Source organism: Atractosteus spatula, chromosome 14 (genome assembly GCF_055471065.1).
Source record: "Atractosteus spatula isolate fAtrSpa1 chromosome 14, fAtrSpa1.hap1, whole genome shotgun sequence".
NCBI classification, from domain to species: domain Eukaryota; kingdom Metazoa; phylum Chordata; class Actinopteri; order Semionotiformes; family Lepisosteidae; genus Atractosteus; species Atractosteus spatula.
This window is the reverse complement of record NC_142719.1, coordinates 338,734-360,433: the sequence shown is the minus strand read 5'-3', so window position 1 is coordinate 360,433 and position 21,700 is coordinate 338,734. Positions and strand designations below refer to the sequence as shown.

Sequence of the window (21,700 nt, the reverse complement as noted above, 5' to 3'; positions counted from 1 at the left end):
GACACCCACACATATTTGCACCTGAATGAAAAGTTTAAACTGTAGCATGATACACTCCGTTTTCTCCCTGTGCTCCCCAGATGCATGTCAATGTAAACGCGTTTTTTCTCCTCTGTGAGTGTAAATATCCTGGCAGAACAAGGCAGACTCCTCGGCCCCCAGCTCTGACAGAGCTCCGCACAAGAGCTGCTGTGAGCGCGGGACAAGGCTTTTCAACGGTGTTGGTAAAAACGGAGCTGAAATGCTGCCAGTTTATGTCAGACCTTTCAATTAACTGCACTGCCCCCTCTAGCGGCCGGTATGATAACTTCCTGCTTCCTCCCTGGTAGAATTATTTATAAAAACCGCGGGTAAACCACTGACAGGCTAACCAAAGCCTCATCCAACGGGAGACGAATTCTCCATGTACTATGCTTCCCAAATGGATGTCGATAACCAGACCCCCGAGAGTCCACAGCCGCCTGTCCTGCCCGTCTCCGGGCGCTCAGTTTAAATCCCCGGACGGCGCAGGCGCACAGCAGGGGCAGCGCTCGGCGCGCAGGCGCACTGCCGCACTCCCCGGATCCGCTTTAAACCGAGCGGCGACAGCGGACCTCAGTTTCTCAGAGTGGACCCTCTCAGCTTCGCGATACCGCCCCCAATCTCAGTGTCGGTACGGAGCCGCCAGGCCGGGACAGAGACGGAGAGAGAGCCCTCGGCCATGGAAGCGCTCGGACCCGGTGAGAAGAGGCGCTGGCAGGCCCGGCAGGGCAGGAGCGGGGGGCCCGGGTCGCTCGCTCACTGGGGGCCGGGGATTGCGAGGCCTCCGCGGGCGATCGGGAAGACGGGAGGAAGAGCGAGGTCGGGAGGTTAACCACACGGCACGGGGTGTTGCCTGCAGGGGTCTGTCCCTCACGGAGGGCTGGTGTCCGGTGTGGCCGTGTGCCGCAGCCCCGGGTCGCGCTCGGAGCGAAACGTCAAGAGCGCCTTTCCGCGTCTTCCGCGTCTGTTGTTGTTGTTGTCGTGCTCAGCCTGCGGGCTGCGGCGGGTCCGAGAGCGAAGGCGGAGGAGCTTCGTGTCGGTCTGCGAGAGCGGATTTCAGCTCCTCTGTCCGTCTGGTTTCGTCCACCACGGTGGAGCCCGGAGCCTCGGTCCCTGTGCTCGCAGCTGTCCCGGAGCTCTGCGTGATCCAGCTGTCGGGTGTCTGTCGCTCGCTGCCGGCCGGAGCGGTGGCACAGTCCGGTCTCTCTGCTCGCTGACCAGCACGTTTATGGCGTCTTTGCGGTGACTGTATCGGTATGTGCAGCCTCACCGAAGCCCGACTGGGTTTTAAACTACGAGAAAGTGCGGTTTATGTGCCTCTGCGTGGAATAATCTTCTTATTGATATATGTAGAAATCCCTGATAATGTGAGGAAGAAGTTTAAAAGTAGTTTATTTAATACATGTATCAACAAGTACGAAAGTGATTTAATAGCTTAAGTGTTTTAAAATGTTGTTTAACTCCACGCTATTGTACCTTTTAAAATAGTAGTTTTCCGGGGTTAAAATGCTTCCCACATTGGAATTGTGGCACATAAAAGGGCAGTGGCTGGGATTCTGGTGTCCTGCAAATGTATACAGTTGGTGTTTTTTCAGGATTTGCTTGTAATTAATAAGAAGGGCACTATCTGTGGACTAGTAACCCCTTGTCTTCTGGAGTGTAAAGATTCTTTCCTGGGCCAAGCAATGGAAGTATTATTATTATTTCTGTATATAGCAGATCCCTTCATTCAGTGTGAATGGCAAACTGGAAAGTTTACTTGTAAATACGAGGAACAGTCGTGCAGCTGCGTGTCCAGTCTGCTCCTCTCCTGACAGACGAAGGCAGCCGTAGGGGTGAAATTGCACTGGCTCTGGGGATGCAGGGTGGTAACTTATGCACCTACTGGGTGCTTACAGCTTGTCTGCAGTGATTAAATGCAGTTGGTACGTTGCATTACTATTTTGAGAATTAAGCCCTTGTAGTTCAGTCCCCATGTTTGTATAGCATGCTTCATCACAATGGGTCTCGGAGAGCTGGGGTTCTGCATCACCCCGGAGACACAGGACAGCAGCAGCCACCTTACGCAGCAGAGCAGGGGCAGAGAGAAACTGGGAACCAGTGGGGAGGTTAGGTTGTCTTTTGGCTTAACTCTTGCTGAAGGGACGGCACCTCATGCAAAGGTGATGAGGGTCTGAGGGGAAAGGGAGGCTGGCGACTGGGATCTGGTAGAGAGGAGATGCAGGGGGTCAGCTGGAAGAAGAGCTACGAGTCCAGGAGGAGATGAAAGGCATATAAATACTGTACAGAGTAACTCTGCGTCCTTCGCATTGAGTGTGAAAGATCATGGCAGGAGATGAGGACCTGGGGAATGAGTGTAGAGAGGAGAGTGGAGACCCAGGACAGAATCCCGGGACCCGCAGGGAGCGCACCGGTGGACAGAGCGAGTCCTGCCAGGGCTGTAGATCCCCACGGATCCGCAGGGAGCTCTCTGAACCGCCTGGCCATGCCTTGATTTACAGGTTCATAGGACTGGGCTAGGCTGCTCTGTGTAGCCTTATTCTGTGACCTGTGCAGTGTTGCTGCCGAGCTGTTGATATCCTCACACGTCCTGTAGCTCTTTCACTCTCTGTGTTCTTTTCCTTGTGGCAGGCAGGGCCTCTGTCCTGTCGCAAATTCGTCATTAATCCCATCTGCCTTGCAGGTGCTCTTAAACCCCTCTTTCCAATCTGATTATTGACTGATCACTGCCAAGACATTGACTCCTCAGTGCAAAGCTCAATGTCACCCCTGTTCCCATCAGTACCTTCACACAGGTACATTCATGTGCTTTGATGGATATGTTGTTAAAAATCCATAAACGATGTTTTACACTCATGAACTGTGATAACATTAGGTTGGTGCTGTATTTATGAATAGAATGCTTTTGAAAGTTTAGGATGGAGTGTTCTAACCCTTCATGAACACAGTCTGAAGTGTCTTGCTTCTGTTCTGCTTTGCTAGCTCTCTGTTCTTGATTGATTCTTCCACCTCTTGATTTGCACATCCCAAACTGGCCAAGTATTGAGTTGGATAATAAGGGATGGGAATACGTTTGGCCCTTTAGCCCAGTTTGAGTCCTGCATCCACAGAATTGCCATTTGAATGTTATCACGTCTAGAGTTTTCTGTACTGTAACCTTCTGAAGATTATAAACCAGCATTGTAAATGACAAAGTGCTGCTCAACTACCACCCGAGAGCAGGGAGATGCTGCTGTAAGAGAGGTGGAAGTGTGGAAGAGCCAGGAGGCAGAGGAGCTGCCTCTCTGCCCGTCCGTTCAGGGAAACCAGACCCTGGATCCTTCAGGGCAGCTGGGGCCCAGAGTATTAACAGGCCAGGTGGCCTTTGACCTGCAGATTGTTACAGTAAGACCAGGACCGCAGGTTAACAATGTGGCTTCTTCCAGTGTTCGTCTGCCTTAGTTAAGGGTAAAGAACCCATTTTTTTCTACTTTGGCAAACTGCCCATTGGACTCCTTTTCGAACGAAGATGCTGACCTGTTTCCTGTCTACTAGATGGGTGGAATGGCCTCCTCTTGTTTGTAACATTTCAAGTGATCTTAGTCTGGAGTCTTTGTGCAAACAGTCAGTCGGTGCTGTCTCTCCTCTCGGGCTGGGTCTCCCTCCCTGTGTGCGGTGCAGTAATCCAGAGTGTGAGTCCAGGCCCATCTGCTCGGGCTGTTCCTCGCCCCACGATGCGCCAGGCCCTTTGTCTGGGTTGTCTTGCAGGGGGTGGGCTAGTGGTGTGTGCTGTGGGAATTATTGTTCAGTAATTGGGCGCTATTGTTCAGTAATTAGGCCAGTCCTTCGCTTGGTCTGGAGAGCAGTCTCTCTCTTTGTTTTCAATACTGGGGGACCCGCTTCCTGTTATACAGATGGAGTCTCTGTGTTTAGCACCCTTAGCTTCTGAACATTATGGAGATCACTAGTGTGGTCCACTCACTCTTCGGGTCCGCTGTCTTACTGCTTGTTCCAGAATTGACTTTCTGATGCAGGTGGAGTTAGTACAGTGTGGCTTTAGCGTACCAGTTTATTTGTGTTTATGTTATGCCTTTCATTCCAGTGGCTCTCAAAGCGCCTGATGTATAGAAGGGGATCCACTTCATCCATCACTGAAGTGCAGCCCCACCTGGGTGACAGCACACAGGGGAACTTCAGTGAGGCCAGCTGTAAATCTCAGATTGGAATTTAGTTAGGGTAAGGGGTTAACTCCCCTGCCCTTATCAACAGTACTACTATAGCATCTTTAATGATAGTCAAGATTGAGCAAAGCATCTGAAGGGAATTAAACAGAGGTTTTGGTTCTAGAGGGAAGAGTGCCACCTACTTGTCCCTACTGGTGCAGCTAAGCAGCAGGTGTGACCAGGCCCGGCTTTGCTTGGCTTTTGAGGTCTGGCTATGAGGTGGCAGCAGTGCTGAACTGCAGGCCCATGTTTCAGAGTGTCGGGCTCTCATTGTATGATGGTTTGAGTCTTATGAAGTTTTGTGCACTGCTGGATCTCGCATATAGATGCATGTTAAAGGCTGGATGTCCTCTGCTTGTTTCTTTCAAGAACGTTTGCAAAGAAAGATGTTCAGTTTTAATACCAGAATGTTTGCATTTTTTCAGGCCCACCTCCAACCTCCCTGTTCCAGCCTCCTCGGCGGCCCGGTCTGGGCACGGTGGGGAAGCCCATCCGCCTGCTGGCCAACCACTTCCAGGTGCAGATCCCCAAAATCGATGTCTACCACTACGAGGTGGAGATCAAGCCAGAGAAACGACCTCGCCGTGTCAACAGGTACGGAGAGATCTGCACGTTCACCTGCCCATTTCTGTATTGGACACACCTTTGCTGGGCAAATTTGTTTTAGCAGTAGAAGGAAATGATCTGATTGTTCGTGTGGAAGTTTGTGAGGCCCGTCTGTCTCTCGGTGGTGGTCTGTCTTGCTCTGGTCGCTGTTCCTCACCTCTCCTGGCTGTGTGTGCGCAGGGAGGTGGTGGACACAATGGTGCGGCACTTCAAGATGCAGATCTTTGGGGACCGCCAGCCTGGCTACGATGGCAAGAGGAACATGTACACGGCCCACCCTCTGCCCATTGGCAGAGACCGGGTGAGTCTGTGCTCCTGAACTTTGCCGGCTTCAGCCTCCGTGTCCTGCAGCACCGCGGAGGCTGGCTCTTACCCTGGCGTCTGCCCGTCTCTCCGCCTGCAGGTGGACCTGGAGGTGACGCTGCCCGGCGAGGGGAAGGACCAGACTTTCAAGGTGTCCCTGCAGTGGGTGTCGGTGGTCAGCCTGCAGATGCTGCTGGAGGCGCTGTCGGGCCACCTCAATGAGGTGCCTGAGGACTCTGTCCAGGCGCTTGACGTCATCACCCGGCACCTGCCCTCCATGAGGTAAAGCCCCCCCCCCCCCAAGTCCTCTATGTGCACACCACAGTCCTGCACCTTGCTCAGCTGTTTCTGATCCTGCAACAGTGCGGTTTACAACACTTGGTACCTTCCTCTCCTCTCCCCTGCGCAGGTACACCCCGGTGGGGCGCTCTTTCTTCTCTCCCCCCGAGGGGTACTACCACCCCCTGGGCGGGGGGCGCGAGGTGTGGTTCGGGTTCCACCAGTCTGTGAGGCCGGCCATGTGGAATATGATGCTCAACATTGACGGTGAGGGGCTGATATGCATGGCAGCACTTCTGCACATGTCCACCTGTCCTCTGTAGCCCTTGTGCTTCTGAGGCTCTCTGGTAAAGCAGTGCAGTACATTCTGTCAGTACTTGTAGTGTCACCGCTAGAAGGTTGTAGAAACTCTCCTTAACTGAAGTAGCTCCAGATTCTAAAGGTATTTAATTACAAGGATGGTTTTATCGTGGCCCTGTGTGAGCCTGTGGGATGGGTCTGTTACTCTCAGGCCAGATCGCAAGCAGGCGAAGCAGGGGGCTGGTGACGCTGTCAGGCTGAGTGCTGCAAGCACCTTACCTGACCACTTGAGCTCACGTGAGGTGGCATTATCTCTAAGACTGGAATTAGACGCATTTAATACAGCTTGTTTGGTTCTCTAGTTATTTTCAGTCAGTGACAGAAGATGATTGTAAGCGTAGTTGATGAAAGTGAGATGCCTCTGGACAGCCAGGTGTAATGTCACTCACGGGACGGCTGCAGGCAGATTGATGGGATGAACTTGTCTGTCCGAATGTCGGTCTTTACACACATTAGCCTTCGACAATTCCAAGACTGGTTGGAAGAGGCTAAAGCTTTCTCCTCTCTCGTCTTCTAGTGTCTGCGACGGCATTCTATCGCGCTCAGCCAGTCATCGAATTCATGTGTGAAGTGCTGGACATCCAGAACATCAATGAGCAGACCAAGCCGCTGACCGACTCTCAGCGTGTCAAGTTCACCAAGGAGATCCGCGGTGAGCTGGGGGGGAGGCCAGCCTCTTCGGTCCCTGTACACCGCCACGACCAGCAGCATCGAAAGCCTTTTCTGATCGTCAGGTTACAGTTTCCCAATTGCAGTGAAGTCTGCACAGTAGATTTACCGTTTCATGGGGTGTCACTACGGTAATCATTGTAGTGTCAAAAATAGTTGCACTGATACAATTTGAGTCCCTAGATTTTTTTTAATATGTGTTTTGCAATATATGTCAAAATATGTTTTGGCTGGGTTCTAAACAGTTTTACAAATGGTAAATACTAAGGAGTATTAATTTAGTAGTAGAAATAGACATGTTTTGTACTTGACATCAATGTCTGCTTGCGGATGACAATCCACTGAATCAAGCACCTTGACATTGTGCCTCAGGTACATAATGCTGGGTTGTGTTCTGTGTCCCTGTCAGATTTGAGAGTTAATAGAGAATGTAGGTGAGAATCTGTGTATTGGATATCGAGAAGTGATCTAAAGAAAGAAGAAATCTGTTCACCCTAAAGCAAAAATAGATCTTCAGTGCAGAATTTAATCTATGTTTACAAAACATCACATACTAGAAACAGTTTCCACTGAATGTGATATTGTTAGTAAGCTGAACTCTGAACTTTGAACTCTTCAAATCGAGAAATGCCGTCCCTTGAACCTGCTTCAGATTTGGCTGGACGACTCCAAAATGTGAATACAGTAGACTTGAGCTTTATGCAGAATATTTTTATTTGTGTATATGTGGTTGGCGACGAAAAAATAAAATAATGCGTGAAGAATCAAACAATGCAGGAGATTTTTCACATTCAGACCGGGTGGCACACATCTGAGCTCCGCCCTGGGGACCAGGTGCAGAGCCCACGCCTCTACTGCGAGGCATCTCCCTCAACGTGGCCCGTAGGCTGCAGACCAGTACGAAGTGGAAAGGCACTTTTCTTGAGTTGCCTGATTGGGAGTTAAAAATGGGAATTTTGAACAAGTGAAGGGGTGGGGAGACGGAGATGAGATCACTTTATTGGCCATATACAATTTCTTGTATTAAGAATTTCTTTTTTCGCATACCCCAACTTGCTCTCCATGAGACAGACAGGGAGAGAAGCCTGGGGTCAGAGCGCAGGGTCAGGCATTTATACGGCGCCCCTGGAGCAGCTGGGGTGAAGGGCCTTTCTCAGGGGCCCTGAGAAGGATTCCTCTGCTGGCCGCGGGATACAAATCGGTAACCTTCCAGCCACAGGCGCAGATCCTGAGCCACAGAGCCACCGCTCTGCCCCTGGTTGGAAGAGCGAATCTTCGCTTCGTGCAATCAGAGACGGAGAGAAGGCTGTTCATGAGAGCTTTGCATCTGCTTTGTTCCCAGCATTTTATTATTACGTTTTATTTAATCTGTTTTGTAGATTGTACAGCTGTTACTGTTTTCATAATACTTTAAGCTACATGCACATATTAATACACTTACAACTGATGTTTTGATTATACATGATTTTGGGTATACGTGCTATGCCAGTGTAAAATGTGAGTCTACTGTAGTTCTCGATTGTCGGCTGTAATTTAGATCTTGATGGGTCCTCTGTCTGTGCGTAGGGCTGAAGGTGGAGGTGACGCACTGCGGTCAGATGAAGAGGAAATATCGCGTCTGCAATGTCACACGCCGCCCTGCCAGCCACCAAACGTAAGAGCGTGTTTTTCTGGGTGTTGGTGGTATCTCTGTCCCCTAGTCTTCAGGGTTTAATACTCCAGGGAGATAGTGAACAAGACAGGTCAGCACAGTACTAGTTCTGGAGGATGTATTTGTGCTCTTGACTTGTAGGGGGCAGGAGATAGTTGATCTGAATTTTTTTTTTGAGAGCAACTCCTAAGATGATAAAGTAGCACTGAGCTGCATCCAGGTCCAGATGTTCAGCTAGTCCAGGCCTCCCAGGCTGTTGGACTCCACTGGCTTGCTGTGGTGGGGTTTGGATTGTGAAATTCATTCATTCATGTGCAATTTCCAACCTTGGGGTTGTGTCCTAATTTGAGTTTGTAAAAAAAAAAAGTCAAGTTTCTGGGCACGCAGCACTTGAATAGTAAATAATGCAATTGATTTAAAGTTGATAATCATGCAGTTCAGCTTTTATTGCCACTGACCCAGAGTTTCTGCCCTTTTTTGTATACCATTTAAAAAAAACTTGGGGTGGAGTAAAGGTGATTGGTACTCCTTGGATGAAGGATGTTTTGAATTGAAATAGTGTTTAAACATGATTTTGTTTAAAAGTTTTGCCTTTACCATCCGAAATTCAAAAGGTCAGTAACAGTAAACGTGTCTCTAATTGATCAAATAAGTCATGCACAATGTGCTTTGAAACCTGGGAACTTGTAGCTTTCGTTTTCACAGATGTCTAAGAGGCCAAAATATAGCTGGAGCACAATCAGTGTGTTGTTTTTTTCCATTGTCGTGGAGAGTGATGTGCAGTCGCTATAATATACTTTGAGAAGGTGTTTCTGGTCTCTCGGTAGATACTGGGAGCTCGTACACGCCGTGCACATGACTTGCTAGTGGCGCCTCTTGGACTGGTGCAATTTCAGGTTCTCGGTACATTTCATTCATGGCACTGTGTCCTCTCCAGGTTCCCCCTGCAGCTGGAGAATGGCCAGGCCATGGAGTGCACTGTGGCCCAGTACTTCAAGCAGAAGTACAGCCTGCAGCTAAAGTACCCTCACCTGCCCTGCCTGCAGGTGGGGCAGGAGCAGAAACACACTTATCTGCCCCTGGAGGTAAGACTTTGGCTGGAGTCCCACATTCCACTCTTTTTTTGTTCACAAGCCATGGCTTCAGGGCTTCCATGCTGATGCACATTGTGATTACTGCCTCCTCCAATCAGGAGATATGATCTGACTTGATAGTGTGCAGTCGTGATATTCATGTGATGAACCCGGTTTAGGGAAGGAGGTTATTCCAAGTCTCCTGTGTACTTGCTGTACTGGACTAGAAAATGTGAATTTATCCTGGAACTATCAACAGAGTCTTGCTCTGAGTGCTGCACCCTCTGGGGACGGGCAGTGACCCTCTTGTGCCCCCCAGGTGTGTAACATCGTGGCGGGGCAGCGCTGCATCAAGAAACTGACGGATAACCAGACCTCCACCATGATCAAAGCCACAGCGCGCTCTGCGCCCGACAGGCAGGAGGAGATCAGCCGGCTGGTGAGTGGCTCTCTGTAGCAGGAGATGGGCGCTCATGGAGCAACTCCAAACATCTCATGGACGTGACTCCTCGCTGTTCTTGAAGAGCACTGCCTTTTATAATGTGACTAGTGGAAAAGAGAAATTTAGATGTCATTCTTAGTATGTTCTTTGCGAGGCTTCAGTTGCCTCAGATGAGCATGGAGGTGAGTGGTGAGTGAGATGACCCTGGACTGTCAGGGACACGTGTGTCTCTCTCTAGTGTGGCCTTCTCCCTTTCGCAGGTCAAAAGCAACAGCATGGTGGGCGGTCCTGACCCCTACCTGAAGGAGTTTGGCATCGTGGTCCACAATGACATGACGGAGGTGACTGGGCGGGTCCTCCCAGCGCCCATGCTGCAGTATGGGGGCCGGGTGAGTACAGACACTGGGAGGGACTGTGGCAGGGTGAGTACTGGGGCACAGGGCAGGGTGAGTACGGGCCGGGCGGCCGCGGGGGGAGTGATTGCCTCATACAGAGACGGAAGTTAGACCCAGAGCGTTTCAGGTGTTACAAGCTGCAGGATGTGAGGAACAGTGTCGACTTGAAGCAAGCAAACTATTCGTTATATAACTCCAGGTCGGATAATGTGTAATGAGGCAGCAAGCAAGGGGTTGAGCTGTAAACAGGAGGCAGCAGCTAGTCAGACCTGAATTGGCTCCGACTGCTGTTCGCTAGAGTCTGACTCCCTTCGCTGGAGAGGCTGAGTGAGTGGGACACGGCGCCGGGACCCTGAGACTCTGCTGTTGGCTCCACAGCTGAAATGTATGAAGGCTGGTTTTGGAGTGGGAGCTGGGGGCCTCCCTGCTCCTCGTACAGCTGGAGTTGAGGGGACTGTGCTCAGAGTCCTGCTGCGCTTGTGAGACTGTGTGCTGCTGGTGGGGGGTGGGGGGGGTTGTTTCTCCAGGGGATGGGGGGGGGGCATGCTGGTGTTGGGGGGGGGGTAGCAAGTGCAGATGTGAAATGTGCATGGGGTCTTGTCTTGTGGGGGTGTTTCTTCATGAAGTGAGTGACTGGGGCTCTTGTTCAGTTGCAGCCTGAGCTAGAGGTCAGGCCTGTCTAGTCCGGGCTGTCCCAGCACCACAGCGATTCAGAAAGGAAACCCATACTTTGCAAACATCCGATACATTTCAGGTTTTTACAGAAATTGCAGGCTGCGGTTAAGCAAGGTATTTAAAAGCACAGTAGAACTCTACGCTCCATTATTGTTCCTTACGAAGAATAATAAGCATTTAATAACCAGAAACTTGAGCTGGTTTATAAACGAGAAGCCTGCAGCTGACAGACCTGGAGTGGCTCACAGTGCTGTGTGCTGGGAACTGTGATGCTGCCCTTGAAGCAGAACATGAGGTGCTGTCGGGTTGCAGTGCAATGGAGGACAGTCTCTTTCCCTTCTTTGCCCTAAAAAGGGCCACTAAAAGAGGAGTGACTTTTTCCTCAGAATAAAACCGTGGCCACGCCGAACCAGGGCGTGTGGGACATGAGGGGGAAGCAGTTCTATGCCGGGATCGAGATCAAGGTGTGGGCTGTCGCCTGCTTCGCACCCCAGAAACAGTGTCGGGAGGACCTGCTGAAGTGAGTGCCTGCGGACCGACCAGCACCCCTCCCCTCCTCGCCGACTCCGTGGCCTCGTTCCGCAGACTGCTTTCACAGCAAGCAGGTCTTCGGGGTGCTTGCAGACTTGCAGAACCATATTTATCCGTTTGAATGTTCCTGAGCACTTAAATGGATCTCAGATCTTTACCTCTCATGATTGTTTTTTCTCATGGGGGAGTAGCAAGGGAGGCTGACCACGTTTTATTAAAACGGAAGTATGCAAAACGCTTTATGACTCAGCCAAGCTATAGATTACAGTTACAATGTTGCATAGAGCAAGCAGAGGTCTAGTATTGTAAAGATGCCTGTTCCATGTTTTGTCAAAGCTAAAACATTCCTTCATGCCGGTTAGGAGTTTCACAGACCAGCTGCGCAAGATCTCGAAGGACGCGGGGATGCCCATCCAGGGCCAGCCGTGCTTCTGTAAATACGCGCAGGGCGCCGACAGCGTGGAGCCCATGTTTAAGCACTTGAAGATGTCCTATGTGGGGCTGCAGCTAATTGTTGTCATCCTGCCAGGAAAGACGCCAGTCTACGGTGAGCAAGAAGGCAGTCTGTTTCACAGTCCCTCTCTCGCTCAAGTGGTAACAAATTCTAAAGTTATTATGGACCAGTAAATTAGTTATTTAACATGCATGGAAACAATAATTGGAACTAGACATAACCTACATGGTGATAGGAATCCAGGGCATGGTCAGTATGGCTTTACAAGTGGTTGGTCCCAAGCTTGGACTGTCCCAATCCATTACAATTTGTAGGTTGTTCTAAATTGCTTCTTTTTAAAAATTGGTAACATTTGCTTCTTAACACTTAATTTCCAAATTGTTAAACAACTATTTCAGGCCTTTAAAATTTGAAGTAATAACTACCTGATAGGATCAGGGGATCAGCAGGTAGGAGGTGCTTGGTAAACAGTAATCCATCGCATATCCTCCCTGAGCATTTATCCACATGGCACTACTTGACCTCCAATCCCAATTTTATGTGCAAAAGGAAGGCGGTGCAGCTGTCGGAAAGTAAAGGAAGTGTGAATATGATTGTGGAGGAAAGAAAGCTGGAGATGCCGAGGAAAACAGGGCTGAAAGCAACTTTGAAATTGGAAAGAATACCAAGCCTGCTTCACAGAGGCTGCTTCAAGGTGTTTGCGTCTGGTGCAGTGTCCGTGACTATTTGCTGTCTCTGTCTCCAGCGGAGGTGAAGCGGGTGGGAGACACTCTGCTGGGAATGGCCACCCAGTGTGTCCAGGTGAAGAACGTGGTGAAGACCTCCCCTCAGACCCTTTCCAACCTCTGCCTCAAAATCAACGCCAAGCTGGGCGGCATCAACAATGTGCTCGTGCCCCATCAGCGGTGAGTGGTGGGGGTTCATGGTTCAAGGGGAGGGAGAGGGAGAGGTGTTTTCTGTAGAGCCTTGCAGTTCTTGGCAGACTTTGTGAGGATGCTCAACATACGAACTCTGCTCTACAGACTACAGATCAGTCTAGACCCTCCCAGCTGCCAGGCTACAGCTCTGCAGCAAATCAACTACGTGAACACTTTGCTCACTTCAGAATGTGGGTGCTTTGAGCGTTGATAAACTGAACCCGGCCTGTCCTCAGCTCTGAGCAGTCAGTCAGTCTGTACTGACCTGGGCTTTCTTTCCTCCTCTTCCTCAGCCCCTCCGTGTTCCAGCAGCCGGTGATCTTCCTGGGGGCGGACGTGACGCACCCCCCCGCGGGAGACGGGAAGAAGCCCTCCATCGCGGCAGTGGTGGGCAGCATGGACGGGCACCCCAGCCGCTACTGCGCCACGGTGCGTGTGCAGACCTCGCGGCAGGACCTGGCGCAGGAGCAGCTCTTCAGCCAGGAGGTCATCCAGGATCTCACCAACATGGTGCGCGAGCTGCTCATCCAGTTCTACAAGTCCACGCGCTTCAAGCCCACCCGGATCATCTACTACCGCGGCGGCGTCTCCGAGGGGCAGATGAAGCAGGTGGGTGGAGTGTGCTTGCCCGTGCTCATAAACAAACATGCTCTTCCCCCTGAACTCGGGATTGGTCCATCCTGGATTCGTCCGTGTAGAAACAAATTCAGACTCCCCACTGTCTTCCGATTCTTTGTGATGGGGATAACGATTGCTTAGTGGGTCTCTTACTGGAAAGAGTTGTTTTCTTAATTAGCCCTTAATTATTCCTGTCTCTTATGCAGCAGTGCAGTTGGATTTGGCCATGAAAACCGAGCAACAGTAAGAAAAATTGGAAAAGGCGAATGTCCGTATTAACGGAGTTTCAAGGATCTGGCAGGTTCCTGCTGGGGGAGGTGCTCCTTCTTGAAAGTGGCAAACACTTGGGAGACTCTGGTTCTGGAGCGCCACAGTCCGGGAGGATCTCCCAGCCGTTTCTGAAAACCTGAAACAATGTAGCCTTGACCACTAAAGCAGAGGATTCAAATTTGGAAAATTTCAAATTTTGGAAATTCTTTTAATACAAAACACCAGTATGTGTGTCTCTAAGGACAATGGCCAACTTCCCTATTTAATTGATGTAATTAACTTACAAAATTGATCGAGTCACAGGTTCAGACTCTTTACAGATTGATTTAGGGTGACCTGTAAAATCTTCTGGACTGCAGCTCTTCAAAAGCTGAGCGCTGCCAGACTAATATCGGCTTCTGCTCTGTGGACAGGTGGCGTGGCCAGAGCTCATCGCCATTCGAAAAGCCTGCATCAGCCTGGAGGAGGACTACCGGCCTGGCATCACCTACATCGTGGTGCAGAAACGCCACCATACCAGACTCTTCTGTGCTGACAAGGCAGAGCGCGTGAGTGTCCCTTGTCACTCTGAGGTTGTGATGTCACTCTCTGAGGGCCCCAACACTGGTCCTGTCTCTGTATTCTGAGTTTCTTAAAATAATCCAACTAGACTCTAGACCTTTTTCTCCAGGTCCTGTCAGTGTTCTGTAAAGACTTCTAATGAAATTGGCAGTATATTTTAAAATGTCAAAGAATAATGAGCAAGTAATTATTTGAGGTCATATCAAGGAATACAAAGTGGGCAATCCTTGAAAGATTCTGGGAGTCTGAGAACCCCAATTTACAACTTCTTGCTTTTATATTCTTAAATAAGAAAGATCTCAGCTCCTGCTTTGTGTTTTCTCTGGCTCTTCTGGTAGGTGGGGAAGAGTGGGAATGTCCCAGCAGGCACCACGGTGGACAGCACGATCACCCATCCATCCGAGTTTGACTTCTACCTGTGCAGCCACGCCGGTATTCAGGTGAGCCACGGATGCTGCACTCTCCAGAGCGGCAGGTGTCCTGCTCTGTCCCAGTGTTGGAATAGCAGTACCTTGGGTTTGGGACTCGCTGTGCTGAGCAGTTTGGGCCCTTCACACTGTTGTACAAACTGTCCTCATGGGGCAAAAAGGCAACTGTATGTTAGAATTGGCTGTTTTCAGAACTCGGAAAGCCTGGATGGGCTCGGGCTGGGCGGTGTTTTCCCTCTCGGTGGCGACTGGTGTGCTAGCCTCTCCTCTCTTTTCCCCGCAGGGCACCAGCCGCCCCTCCCACTACCACGTCCTGTGGGATGACAACTGCTTCACCGCCGACGAGCTCCAGCTGCTCACCTACCAGCTGTGCCACACCTATGTGCGCTGCACGCGCTCCGTCTCCATCCCTGCGCCCGCCTACTACGCGCGGCTGGTGGCGTTCCGCGCCCGGTACCACCTGGTGGACAAGGACCATGACAGGTGAGAGCAGGTGGAGGGTTGGGCTTCTGGAGTGCAGGACAGCCAATGATTGTGGGAATATTTAATCTGATCTCCCTTGGTTTGGCAACATTGCACATTAGACTGTAATGCTCAAGGGTTTGTGTTTGTAGTTGGGAAGTTCAGTGTTAAAGGGGGACTGTAGCACTATTTTTATATTTCAGAGTTAGAAAGAATTGACATTGAGTGCGTTTGAAATCACAATGGAAGTAAAATGTACACAGTAACATGTAAAACCTCCAATTTACATTACAAAATAGACAATTTCCATGTAGGTTCAGCACCATGTTCTGCGATTCAGAACGAGGCAACCAAACTCCCAGTGACATGTGTGACCCTAAGACACTGTGAGCAAGCAGTCTCGTGAATACATCGCTTTTAATTCAATAGAGACGTTGCTCTTGATTTTGAAATGGTTTTGCTGACAAGTACAACTTAACTCTGCATGCAGATCGCACTGGAACATTTGTGCGGTGAAATGTCTGCTGCACAATCTGTACTTATTCGCTCGTACATCATGTTGCGTTCGTCATTACAGTAACTAGTGAGCAGGAAGGGCTGCTTCCATCTTGCGGTTTGTGGGAGCTCTCGCTCCTTATGAGAGCAGCGGTTTGTGGCAACATGGCGACTTACAGTACTTACAGTACAGTACAAAGTTCATAATTTTGTTTTTAATTTGGAATTGGGAAAATTTTGCGGTACTGTCATTTAATGTATTTTGTTACCAAGATTTAATAATCGGTCTGAGAAACTGGGACTGCAGCTCCCCTTTAAATCCGATAAGTCCCTGCTGACACCAGCTTGAGAACAAGGAAATTGTGGATTTTTTAACTTGCAGTAAATAAGCCGGGTAATACTTAGAACTACTTAAAACCGAGCAATACTGGGAGTTGAGAAATGGGTCAAAGTTTAACAAGTGCATATTAAGCTAACACACATGATGATAATACAGATATTTGTGAGTTGGGATCGACTTCCTGGGCTTGAACCACAGTTTCCAACCCTCAAGCTCAGTAACTCAAATTGACAAACGCAGTTACATTCAGAAGAAACACTGCTTTCATAAAGTAATGCTCCATACTTCGGCCTCCTCATAAACAGCTGCTGCCTTTGAACCCTTTACAAGAATGCATCACGATGTAAAAAGTGACAAGCTGATGAGGGAACACAAACATACTGCTCATTCCTGCAAATATAGAGCTGAGTGGCTGCCTCCTTTATAGGGGGATACAGTGTTCTTCACAGAACAGATGAAGAGCTGAAATGTGCTCTCACCAGCGTCCGATCACTCATATGCCTCTCATTTGTGGTCAGTCATTTTAAGTAGTAGGGTTGGTTGCTGTGATGCATAAAGGTCAAGACTTGAAAGTTGGATCTGATGTCTCCTTTCAATTGGGGTCAATTTATCTGATAAAAAAACCCTGATCTGTGAAGGTTCCCTGACCATCGTATCCCGCCTTCTGTCTGACGTGGGCGTCACGGGGGATAAGTGGAAACCAGCTGCACATCCACACCCAGCACGTTGTTTTGTTAAATAGTGGTTCATGAGTCAGGAGGTGGGTCTGCTAGCGGTGGTCTGACGAGGGTCCTGTGAGCTGGTGCTGCTAACCGATCTCCTCTCTCCCCCCTGCAGTGCGGAGGGCAGCCACGTGTCTGGGCAGAGCAACGGCCGGGACCCCCAGGCCCTGGCCAAGGCCGTGCAGATCCACTATGACACCCAGCACACCATGTACTTCGCCTGAGCCGCGCCCCGCCCGGCGGCACGCGCTCTCTCTCCGTCTCTCTCCTCTTCCTCTTTCTCAGCACCAAAGCGGTTCTGAAGCCAAGGGGCCCGGCTGTCTGTCGAGTCGAAAGGGCCGGGCCAATTCGGACCGCTCTCACCAGCAATCCAGGATTCCCAGACGCACTGAGACACCAGGTTCTGATGCACAGAAACACATTGAGCCATTTTTTTCTTAAATATATTTTTTTTATATATATACTGATCTTGGTCAGGTCAGAAGCACTAGAGAGAACTGATCTTTTACTTCACCGCTAACAAGGAGTTTGTGTATTTTTACCTCAAAGGCGCAGAAGCCACAGTCCCGAGTTTTTAAGCAAGGGTTTTGCATGGGTGGTTTGTGTTAATTGCAGATTTTAAAACGCTGAATTATTTTTATCATGTTTTAGCTCTTTCCTTTTTTTGTCTTGATTTTTAAACGAGGTGACTTCGGTGTCAAAACTCTTTTCCTGTGCTGTGCTGTTCGTCTGAGTGTGTGTCTGCGCGAGTGTCTGTATGTGTGTATTTCAAAACGGACGCATTTGATTAAAATTTCCATGGCAGGCCACAGAATTGTAAAGGGAAATTAAGGAGTTAACTGCTGTAAATGCCTCAGATTTTTTTTATATATACATATATATAAAGAGATATAAATAGACGATTTTACAGGCTTTTTTGAAGCCAGTTGTTGTGTGTAGCAGTGTCCGTGTTCTGGCCCGTGTTTAGTGTGGGAGGGTGGAGAGTTTAATGGGGGTTGGGTTGGGGGAGGGGGGTGTCCTATGTCTTAGCTCTCAGGCCGGCCAAACAAGGCAGGTTTGTATACCAGCCTGGACACACTGCCCTGCCAGCTGCTGTTTGAAGAACCTGCAAGAACCACGCGCTCTGCCACCAGGGGGTGCTCTGCCATGGCCTGCTCTGCATGTGCTGGGCTTCAGGGGCTCCACCTGCGCAGGGTTCTCTTAGCTTACAGCTCATTCCAGAGCAGCTCCCTGGACTGACCAGGGCGCTCGTGCTTCGGATGTTTATGCATTTATAAAGACAAATACATTTGTAAGAGTTTAATATAAAAGTTTTGTGAGTATTCTAACTGTTAGTTTAGGTTTTTGGTAGTGTTTTTTTCCTAATCCTGTCAGCTTCCCCTCTGACACTGAGAGTGTAGGAGTATTTGGCTAAAGTGGCTGATGAGGTGGTTCAGAGTAGTAGGGGGTATTTTAGAGCTCTGTTTGTCGTGCAGTGGGTAATTTGCTTTAAGCCGCCTGTCTGAACTCGTTGTGGATGCAAAGCTCCATTTGTGTTGTCCCGCAATGCAGTGTTGTCGAAGGGGGTGTCCTGTTGGATTGGGGGTTCACCTGGTGCCAGCTCCTCTACACTCTCAGCAGCCCCAGCCAGCTGTTGACTCCTGACCCTTACAGGCGGCTTCCCTTAGAGAGCGGAGCTACTGGAGGAACTTTCCCACCCTTAAAGACTCACCAGCCCAGCCAAAGTAGCAGCTCAGGGTGGCAAAGGGAGGGGGTGCAGCTGGGCAGGCCAGGTGGAGTGCGGCTGTTTGGGGGAGCAGTTTTCTCTGCCAGCTATTCTCTCCATGACCCGATTGAAGTCCGACACTGACCAGTACCTTCACACCGCCTCCTCTCACCTTTGGTCCGAGATGTCTGCTGCAGTGCTGAACCGGGCTGCCTGTAAGGAGCTGTGTTGGCGGCTGGCTGTGGCTGAGCTGCGGGGTCACAGGGGACCCGGCGGGGAGCAGGGATGTCTGTCTGGGCTGGACCCCGAGGATAAGGACAATCGGAGCTGTAGAACAGGGGGCGAGTGTAGGGGGTGACAATAGAATTACAGAAGTATTTATATAAATGTTTGTGTATAAAATAAAACGTATACTTAAGGTGGCTATTAAGATTTTATTAAATCATAGCATCCAGTGATAAAGCTAAAGCACTGCCTCCGAGCCCATGAGGGAGCGGGCGACGCGGGCGCACACGGCTCGCCAGGTGCGAGCCCAGGTCAGACCATTTTGTATTAAACCACCTTTGAAGCAGCAGGTTTGCTATGAATGTGTTTGGGCTTGCACCTGCCGGGGGTGTGTGCGTGTGTTGGGGGGGGGGGGGGGTGAGCGGGGTACATATGCAATAAAAAGTCACCCACAGGATGGGAATTGGACTGGGCCGCTGAGCCCCTCTGGGGTCCCTGTGATGGGCAGGTGGGCGAAGCTCCAAGAAGAGATTGCCGACCCCGATGCTGGGCAAGTGTCTCTGCAAAGCTCTTTCTCTCCAGGTGGACGTTCAGCAGCTCGGGGGGGGTTTCGGCTTCGCTGCCTTGAGTGGGTTAGCGGTGTGGATTCGAGCGCCGGGTTACTGGGTGGGAGGGGGGGCTCTTAAGGGCAATGCGACAGTAACTCCAGTTTTACAGACTATCATTGCAAAGCAATACCATAAAGTCAATATTTGAGAAATTAAAGATCCAACGTTTCCCTCTGGAGATGTGGCTGTTGATCTGATCCCTCTAGATGTTTGTGTTTTAAGTACTTGTTTTTGCTTGTATCAATCAGTGGGGAAATGTGCATTTGTAGGAGTAGCTGTTAAGCTTTTCTAAGAACAATCTTGACTCGCTCGCATGCATGCCAGAATCTTGTTGTAAAATTGTTTAGAGAATTTTTAATAAAATGAATCAGTTTTGTAAATGTTAATTATAGTCAGACTGTTTTAGGATAGCAATACATGACTGCCAGACTCCCACGCCCGTCAGAAGTGGGAGCCCAGCCAGTGGTTGCAGAGCAGTCAGCCTCGGCCCCAGAATCCACATTAAAACGAGGTACTTCACACAGTGGAACAGGCTGCGGCCTTCAGAAAGGCTGCTCTGCCCCGAGGACGGAGCCACTGCTCTTCACACCCTCTGGCTTGTGCTTCCACAGCAGCTGGGCTCAGTGGTGCCCCCTGCAGGCCCTCCTGGAACTGAACTGGCTCCTCCTGGGTCTGCTGCTGGGGATACAGCTTACAGGTTTTTTTAAAGCTGTATTTTTTTTCTCCCCCTCCCCCCCACCATTGCACCCCAGATTTTAAGAGAGCGGGTTTGAGAATTTCCTCTTTGATCTAAAGATTTGTTTGCTACAACTTATGAAATGTTTCATTGTAATTTAAGTTGTTCTTATCCTGATGTTTAGCTCTGTACTGTTCCGTAGTGTTCCGAGCTGTGACGGTGGCTGTCCGATAGCAATACGAGGTACTCTGTCTGACCTGCTGGGGGAGGGGCCAGGGTCAGCCCTGCCCACTTCCGCTAGGGTGCCCACATAATTGCTGCATTGCTATGTGACTTTTCTTTGATTTTGTTTTTTTTTTAGCCTGCAGGGAATATTTGTGTTTATGTGGAAAGTAATAAATTGGTATTTTATGCCTAATTCTCTTGATGAGCTTTTGTTTTTTTAATGTGCCCTCGCTTGAAGTGGATCAGACCCTGTTCTTCCCTGTGTGCAGCATGTTGCTCCGAGATCCATGTGCTCAAACTCCAGCAACATGCTTCGGATCTCCAGTGCTCCTTATGCCATGAACGAATGACCGGGGTGGTGTCAAAGCTGTTAATGGAGATGTGAAAGACTGTCAGTTTATGCAGTGTTTCGTACCAAACTGTTATGATACGGGGGGCCCTGTGTCCATCTCCTAGCTTTAGCTTGCTGGATTGAGAGACTGCTGCAGGACCCTTCCTTATTGAAGTGAGCATCTTTCACTACAGAGTAGCGATACAGCTGACAACACCCAGCATCAAAGGGAGCGACAGTGTCGCTGCAAGTCTCTGCACAGGCAGGAGGTCGATGTGGGTCAGAAGTGCTGTTGGCCAGGCCATGACATGACAGGGCTGTCCTGTGGCCCGGGCCTGTGCTCTGCAGCACTGCTGGAGGAGGAAGCTGTACCATCAGCTCTCCTGTTACTGTGTGACTGTGCAGCAGTTAGACTAGCTGTAAGTGGGGAAGAAATTCTTTTTCTGTTTTGTGTATTTTAAAAAACTTAGATGCATAAAAAAAGCTTTTCAAGTCCTTTCGGGAAGGGAGCTGTATAGCTATGTTGGTGAGAAGATTTCTATCCTTCCCTTTTCTAACAATTCTCCAAATTCAGGGTTACAGGGGAGCTAGAGCCTAACCTGCAAGCACAGGGCAGGGTACAGCCTGGACAGGACACACACTCGCACACGCACACACACCAGGGCCAGTCCATCAGAGGACGCACTCGCAACAGGGCCAGTCCATCAGAGGACACAGTCACACCAGGGCCAGTCCATCACATTACGGACGGACACAGTCTCTCCAGGGCCAGTTTTCCCAGAAGACAGTTAACTTGCCACCATGCCGCCAGGTGAGAATATTTGCTTTATGTGAAAGTCGTAAATAAACTGGGTGTGAATTTATCCATGATGACACATCAGTGGGTGTCCCTATGCGCAAACACTTTCTGACAGGGGGCAAAGGGCTTAATGCTCAAATTTAAACATGAAACTTACCCAGCAAACGCACAAACTTTCAACCCTGCTTTCATGCACTAGTTTTTCAAAACTTGTTCAATTTTAAAAATGAGTCAGTCTGCCTGAGCTCTGCTTCTACAGTAAATACCATCCCTTTTAAAACCTAAAATAATTGAAAACACTTAGTTATACACGTCTACACTGTGCTACTGCCACTTTGTCTTTCTGGAGCATTTGGCTACTTCCAGAGAGAGATGTTTCTCTGTGTTTCACCTTGAATACTCAGTGATAAATACACATACACAAAGAGTTGATTACTTCCCGCGTTATGCTGGAGCCCAGAAGGACACAGAACAAATCTGAGAGGTGGCTTCCAAGTTTAGCTCTTAGACTAGTTTCCTCCCAGTTCAGCAATCTACTCCAGCAGAAGTACAGTCTCAAGGTCTCTGTTGTGACGGAGAAGTTGATCTTAACTGGCATTGCTGGAATAAAATACTTCTAATTATTTCAGGCAATAAAAACCGTGTCACTTTTTGTAC

At 49.6% G+C, this 21,700-nt stretch overlaps 1 protein-coding gene across 2 annotated transcripts; it reads left to right on the top strand.

Moving 5' to 3' along the window:
• Positions 1-559: 559 nt before the first annotated feature.
• On the top strand, positions 560-20,103 carry ago4 (argonaute RISC component 4). 2 transcript variants are annotated; one of them, XM_088932883.1, is made up of 18 exons: positions 560-719; positions 4,649-4,817; positions 5,010-5,130; positions 5,233-5,414; positions 5,542-5,678; positions 6,289-6,423; positions 8,007-8,094; positions 9,029-9,176; positions 9,484-9,603; positions 9,867-9,995; positions 11,063-11,196; positions 11,570-11,754; positions 12,407-12,566; positions 12,872-13,187; positions 13,880-14,014; positions 14,366-14,467; positions 14,739-14,938; positions 16,590-20,103. In XM_088932883.1, the coding sequence occupies exons 1-18, from the start codon at positions 701-703 to the stop codon at positions 16,696-16,698; spliced, it is 2,589 nt and encodes an 862-aa protein (XP_088789009.1). In that variant the 5' UTR covers positions 560-700; the 3' UTR covers positions 16,699-20,103. The 2 variants fall into 2 exon arrangements, with proteins under 2 accessions (XP_088789009.1, XP_088789008.1); XM_088932882.1 differs by having other exon boundaries at positions 9,867-10,028.
• Positions 20,104-21,700: the final 1,597 nt, after the last annotated feature.